The sequence below is a fragment of the Leptonychotes weddellii genome, chromosome 5 (assembly GCF_054177405.1).
Source record: "Leptonychotes weddellii isolate Sample4059 chromosome 5, ASM5417740v2, whole genome shotgun sequence".
In the NCBI taxonomy this organism is placed as follows: Eukaryota; Metazoa; Chordata; class Mammalia; order Carnivora; family Phocidae; genus Leptonychotes; species Leptonychotes weddellii.
The window spans coordinates 136,214,848-136,222,042 of NC_138373.1; the positions used below are offsets into that span (position 1 = coordinate 136,214,848).

Sequence of the window (7,195 nt, forward strand, 5' to 3'; positions counted from 1 at the left end):
CTTTCATCCTCCATCTTGAATTTCATGGGAGGAAGATGGCCACCACCTCTCTGTGCGTGGTAGCCTCACACAGCGGATTTCAAAGGGAGCAAGTGAGCGGAGAGGGCAGACAGGCTCCTCTCAAGAGCCACTTCTTATCTTGGAGGAGATTTATTCTCAGAAGCCCCTCCAGTGAATTTCCATCTCACTGGTCCAAACTGGACCACATGGCTACCCAGAGCTCAAAGGAGCAGGAAAGCAAATACCTGGCAGTGGGGAATGGGATTACTGTGTGGCTTAGACCAGTCATGGTTTCCCAGGTTACCTGGACGAAATCAGGGTTCTCGTGGCAAAGAAGGTGGGAATAACTGCCACAAGTTTGCAGCAACTGTTGGTGTTTTAAAATGAGGTAATGAAAACAAATATGGATCGTGTGTTTCTGTGCGCCAAACACTCTTCTAAGCTTCACTGGGGCTTGCCTACTCAGTCGTTGTCGTCACTTCCATTGTGTAGGGGAGTCACGGAGAGGTTAAATAATGTGCACAAAGTGGAAGTGACAGAGCCAGGATTAGGTAAGGTGATAAGATACTCCAAGTAGCACACAGTAAGTACCAGCTCGCATGTATCAGCATGTTAGTATTACTGTCCCTACAGTCTCTTCTTCATAACCCTCCTACCAGTCAGGCTTCATCATGAGCCTTACTCACGAAGGAGGAAGCCAACCCCCGACAGGGTTACATAAATTGCCCCCGTCAGCCAGTGGGCGAGAACTGAACTTGAATGCAGACCTAAGCTGTCTGACCGCCTAGACCCAGGAGGTTCGTTTATGCCGCCAGCTCCCAAGTTCAGGGCTGTTGATTTCACAGCTCTGCTACTTACCTGAGCTACTGATCCAGGACTTAATCTGGAAAACTGCAATTAAGGAATGGTCAGAAGGCAGGGAAGGATGCTGAAAAAGATGGCATGGTAATTTGGAAGCAATTTTTGTCCTTGTACTTTAGCTTTTGAGACACTTCTGGGTTCTTTTGGTTTCTTTTGTTTGGGGTTTCTTTTGTTTTGTTTTTTGTTTTTGCTCTAAGCAGAATATCACAAACAGAATATCTCATCCAGCCTCAGCAAAGGCTCCCTGTGATGTCATGGTTCTTGGCTAATCAGAATGGCAACACTTATTAAGCACCTACTGTATGCCAGAGGTAGGCGTGCACTGTCCCATTTGGTCCTCGTGGATGAATAATCAACTGTCTATAGCCATAACTTTTTCTGTGCCGTGAGATGAGGGAGAATGGAGTCTTCCAGTCAAAGATAGCAGTATTAGAACATTCCAGATGCCCAGACAGATGACACCCAATTCTCTGAGTTAGCCTCTCTGTAATGCTCAAATATTTAATAAGAGTAGTAGGCATGGTCAGCTGATCTTAAGTTTGAACAATTCTGGTTTTATTTTAAAGCAAGATGTGTGGTGTGGTTTTATTATTTTTTTCAGTCTAAAGGTCACCCGATTTTTCTCTTTCTGCTCATAGTCATGAGGCATCCTTATCTAAACAGTGATCTATTGTTCTGGTTCTAAGACCCACAGAGATTTTTACTTCCTTTTTTTTTTTTTTTTTAAAGATTTTATTTATTTGACAGAGAGAGAGAGAGCGAGAGCAGGAACACAAGCAGGGGGAGTGGGAGAGGGAGAAGCAGGCTTCCAGCCTAGCACGGAGCCCGATGCGGGGCTTGATCCCATGACCCTGGGATCATGACCTGAGCCGAACACAGACGCTTAACAACTGAGCCACCCAGGCGCCCCAGATTTTTTCTTCTTAACTTCAATTTTAACAGGACAGTTCGTCATTTTCCCCGACTGCATGTAAAGTATCTAACAGGAAAAAAAATAGTCTCTAATGGGCTTTCCAAAAATCTTCTTAAACTGAGTTCACTATGGAATATTTTATGCAAAAAGTCACTTTCTCTTAGGTTACGACATCTTTCCCTTGAAAAGTGATCATGGCATTGGAGAAATCCTTGCTAGCTTATCTTTTCTTCCCTGCGCAACCTCAACAAAGAAATACAGACGGCACTTTAAGGGCTTCAGAAGTCAATTTAGTCCATGAATCCATTTACTTCAGATGTTAATGAAACTTGGTGGGTTTAAAAATAATGAATGTTTAATGAGACATAAATTGAAAGACATAAACACTGTCAGCAATAATATAATGAAGTTAATAAGTCTTAGCCTCCGCCTGCACACCTCCCCTGTCCCCAGACAGGACAATTTTAAGAGTTCCAGTGAGGCTTACTGGAGTTTACCAGCTCTCCCATTGGCTAAGACTTAAATGTGAGTTTGGAAACCTGAGTACGATTGGGAACTGAGCTCTGGCAGATGAAGTATGCTATGACACTGTACTGAGCAGCCACAGACGGCAGTGGCTCTCTCTAGCTCCGTATCTTCCAGAGATTTGTGTAACAAACTCGGTTTCCTGTTGTTGAAGGCAGGAAGCAGCGTGAAGCTCTTCATGCCTTGAACCAAGAAAGACCAAGACATTTTGGTCGACGCTCGCTCTGCCCTGGGTTTAAGAGGGGCTTTTATCTAACGATCGGGAGCAAGCATGTGATTATATGTGCTCAATACTGCCGACCATTGAAATGCGTTTGGGTTGGAAGTTGAGCTTTATGTTTCTTCTTCAAGAGCATCAGCACCACATCCAGGCCTTGTGCTTAGTTCCTCTTTAGCTCTGTGGTTCTGTCCTAACCCACCAGCCATGACTATATCTTTCCCTTTTTACCTCTGAATTAATTACCCTGTCTTTGGGCTTTGCATTGCATCAGTCTGGTAAATCCGCAGTCCCTCCTCTCTGCCATCACACCCAATAGGACGGTCTGCCTCACATCTTGGGAAGTGGCTTGTTTAACCTCACAGGAGCCAGTCCCTAGCTAAAATAATTTGCAGCAGGATCGTGCAAACCGCCAAGCATGAGATTGTCTCCCTCCCAATTTAGCAGTGGGCTCTTTCTTGGCAACAAAGTGGAACTCGGTTTCATATATCAGCTGGGGGAGTGTTAAATGGATGGCTAGCTCACTGCTGGCAATCAATACATGTTAATACATAGTAAACAAATGGCTTTTCATGGGTTGGGCAAGCGTGGTGATCCTGCAGATAAAGGGGCTAAGTGGTTGCTCCTCGGGATCTTGTCTAAGAAAATGTATTTGGGGCTCAAGGAGGATCCTTCCTAGGTGGGCATGAGCGATTACTGTTGTTAAAAATGATCTTTTTTCCATTTGTGCGTTTGTGTGCATGTTCAGAAAGAAGGGGAGCAACCTGAGAGAGTCCAACCAATCGCCTCATCTACCTTGATCCATTCCGACCTGACATCCGTTTATGGCACCGTGGTAATGAACAGGACTGTTTTGTTCTTGGGGACTGGAGATGGCCAGTTACTTAAGGTTGGTTTTCTGTGCCTTCTTCAATGTCAATTTTCATAGTGATCCATTTTGTGCTTTTAAATTTATTTTTTTTTTTACTGTTTCTGGGTTATACACGAGATCATACCAACTGCTTTGTGAACTGCTCAGAGACCCTCAGAAATGACCACAAAGAGGTTTCTGGAAATCTGTATGTGATGGCCTCCTTAACTGTGTAATGAAACTCCAGCCGTCTCGCTTCCCAGGAGCATGCAAGTTATCCTCCCTCCCTTACTCATGAGCTGCCTCAGGGAGGTAAATGGGGGTCTGGCCCTCCCCGTCCCTCAGACCACCTTCTTAAGACATTTAACCTTTCGGTTCATATCTCCTTTGTAATGGAAAGGTACAATGCACCTGATTTCTCACAACTTGAAACAGATGAGGGATCATAAGGCTTGAAAAGTAGGAAAAAACAGGTGTTCCTTCCCTCCAGCCTACTTGCCACCCACGGAGGGGTTTTGTTTTCTGCCTTTTGTGCCCACACCATGGAGAGGTTAGAGACCTGAAATCCTCTGAGACGCCCCCTGACTTTTATCTCGGACGACTATTTTTTTCCCCACTGTATGGGTATACCACTGGTCAAGTTGGGATTTTTATTCACTGGGGGGCGGGGAGGCAGTGGGAGGGGGAGAAAATAAACTCAGGGATACCTAATGACTTGTCTGAAGTGATAGAGCGGCCAGCCTCTCAATTTCATCAGCAAGTGTTTATTGAACACCTCCTGTGGCCTCCATCAACATGCGTGGCTGGGAACGGCGCGGTTTCTGTCACCTTAGGCTGATGTTCCTCTGCCTTCCGGTGGCCAGTTGATTTACTGTCAGCTCAGATTCTAAATTGAGTACAAATAGATTTGATTTCTCAACTGATCTCCCATCGACCACTAGCTGTGTGACTGTAGGTGAATCGCCTAACCTCTCTGAGCTTCCCCGTCCTCATCTGTAAAAGGAGATTGTGCTAGACAGCCCAGAAAACCCCTTTCTCTCCTGAAGGTCTCTAATTCCATCTGCCGCGCACTTAGCCCCCACTCTAGCCAAAACCTATTTGCTTGTCCCCCTGATGTGCCTTGTGTAGTCCAGGCCCCCCCAATTTGTTCACCCTGTGCCCCATTCCGGGATGGCTTTTTTTCCTCTACTGAATCCTATGTACCTGTGCTTTGGCTCAGCTCACGCTCCCCCTCGTCTTTGAGGCCTCCGAAGCCCAGAGTGATCATGTTTTCCCCTCCTCTGAAATACTCATTAGCTGTCTCATTCTTTTGGCTCATTACAGATGTCTTGTTTTGATGCCCAACCTTTTCACTCATGTTTGTCTTGTCTCCCCAACTTGATTTTTTAAGCTTCTCGAGAAGGGGGTCCTGAATCCCCACAGCCTAATACAACGCTCCGTGTCTGGTAGGCATTTGATTTAATCTGTTTTCTTTGGAGGAAACCCAGTAACATATGGGAGGGAGTTTGTTTGTATACACATTCTTTTAAAATATACATTGATCATCTTTCCTGTTGCATTAGCCTGATTTCCTGGGGAAAGGTAAACACTCGTCAGTCATTCTACACAAGTCGCTTGGACCCATGCGGTGACATCCGTGGCTCAGGCAGATTGGGCCCATTTCACCTGACCGAGGAAGGGGCCATCAATCCTTCCCGGGCCTCCTCGCCAATTATCTCTTCAGATTGAGGATATTTCTCATGAGTTTTGTGAGAAGAACACAGTTTCCCCAAAGCTGAGCCAAACAAATGGCTCCATGGTAAATTGGAGGTGAAGGCACCTCGGCTGTCGATCGTTCCCTGGGGGAACGGCCTGGTTTCACCTGTCCTGTTGGCTCCCCTCAGGAGGTGGTGTGTAGCTGGCCAGTTTGCAGTGACGGTTTGTGGCCCAGATGGCTGGGGCCCTCGAGCTGCCGAGAGAGAGGTAGCTGACTGAAGCGTGGCTTTCCTCAGTGTCTGTGTGGGCTGTGCCTTCCTAAGCTGTCCCTGCCACCTTGGTTTCAGAATCCAAGTAACATGGGCAGGTTGGTTTTTGGGTTTATTTTGTGACTGCTGACATTTGTGCATCGTTTCCCTTGTGCCTGTCACTCTACGTGTTCTAGCCAATTCCGTCCAATCCACGACGCTGTGAGGTAGTTATAGACTGGGCCCATTTTACTGATAAGGGAAGGGAGGCGCAGAGAACATGGGTGTTTTGCCCAAGGTACACAGGGCAGAGCAGAGATTTGAACCTGGTGTGACTCCAGAGTCTGCACTAATATCCCCCAAGCTACACTGAGTTTGTAATCTCTGCCCCAACCACTGTCTGAGGGTTCCCTGGGGAGAATGGGAAGCATGTTGATAGGGATCCATGGAGGGGCAGTGGCAGTGGAACCCATGTTCCTAGGCTGTCAGTCAGGGTTTTTAGAAGCTCTGGGAAGAATCCCAGCTCTAGAAGGAGGCAGACCATCTGCCTGAACGGATACCTGAATGGCATGAAAACTTCCTGGGAGCTAAGCCCTGCTCCCGGCTTCACTCAGGAAGGTCCCTTCCCTCAGGAGGAAGTTGTGAGGGACAAATCTGAACTGACTTGGCCCCACCAGGCTCCCTAGACCAGCCCAGTAATTCCCAAGACTTCCCCATGTATCCTGTGTGCAGATTCTTGGAGGCAGCCTGTGAAATTACCCAGAGTCCCAAGCCCCAGGATTGTGTCGATGATTGGGAAGGCACAGATAATCCCCGAATCCCTTTATTCAAATACTTCAAGCTTCTCCCTTGCCAGACTTGTCACCAGAACTGTTAGAAAAGATGAACATTGATAGACACAAGCTTGGCTTCTTAAGCCACAGAGTGGAGGTACTAATGAGCAACGAGAAACAAAACCCAACCCGAGGCAGCCTGTGGGAGCAGGAGAAGAAAGAAGGCTTGGATCACCCACAGCCTGACTCATCAGTATCCCAGTGATCAAGAGTTGGCAGCATTTTGACAGACGCCAGGCACTGTAGTATATGCCTGGTTGGATGAGGGGCAGGAAAACAGCAGTTGGGGGCCAATTGCTGGTGTTTTTTTTTTTTTTTTACCACCACACACACACACACACACACACACACACACACACTCACACTCACACACACTCTGACTTAAGTCTCTGAAAAACCTCACGGAATTTTAGCATAGTTTGGTGCGGTTTTAAACCTCAGGTTATTTAAATAATTTTTTCTTATCACAAAAGTAATCTATGTTCCTAGAGAAAGTTACAAAGTAACAGGGGGTGAGGAGAAAACAGAAAAAAACCCACCCCTAGTTCTGTTATGCAGAGGCAACTGATGACAGCATTTTAGAGTTTTGTTTTTTTTTGCACAGTTGAGGTCAGACTCTATCCAGTTCTGCACCCATTTTTTTTCCTTTAGTTAATGAGGGGGAAATGCCTGTATTAAAATGTTATGGCAAACCCTTTGTAAACAGTATTTTTAAATAGCTGGATCATATTCTGTAATGTGGAAACGTGACGTTGGGCTTAGGCAGGGATACTGAGTCGCTTTGCCAGTGACCTTAAAGCCCCGTGCAGCCTCCAGGGGATCTGGGCCACCTCCAAAGGGAAGATTTACTGAGGACAAGTGGAGAGCCTGAAGACTTGACGATATGCCGATGCCTTCACGGCACTCTTGCTCCTGCCTTTATTCCTAGGTCCCCTTGTAAGATTTTTAGAAAAACGGAAGGAATTTAGAACTTGCAAGGGTCCTTTTCACAGTGTAATCCCCCCTTGTTTTATTGAAGTGTGATCCTAGTGGCCGGGAGTTGGGTTGTGTCAT

At 46.4% G+C, this 7,195-nt stretch overlaps 1 protein-coding gene across 3 annotated transcripts in view; it reads left to right on the forward strand.

The window, feature by feature from the left end:
- PLXNC1 (plexin C1) overlaps positions 1-7,195 on the forward strand; it is a 156,216-nt gene that overhangs the window by 15,824 nt on the left and 133,197 nt on the right. For all 3 annotated transcript variants that reach the window (XM_081822199.1, XM_081822197.1, XM_081822198.1), the window contains exon 2: positions 3,265-3,405. In XM_081822199.1, coding sequence (XP_081678325.1) covers positions 3,265-3,405 — 141 coding nt within the window. The remainder of the gene's footprint in view (positions 1-3,264; positions 3,406-7,195) is intronic.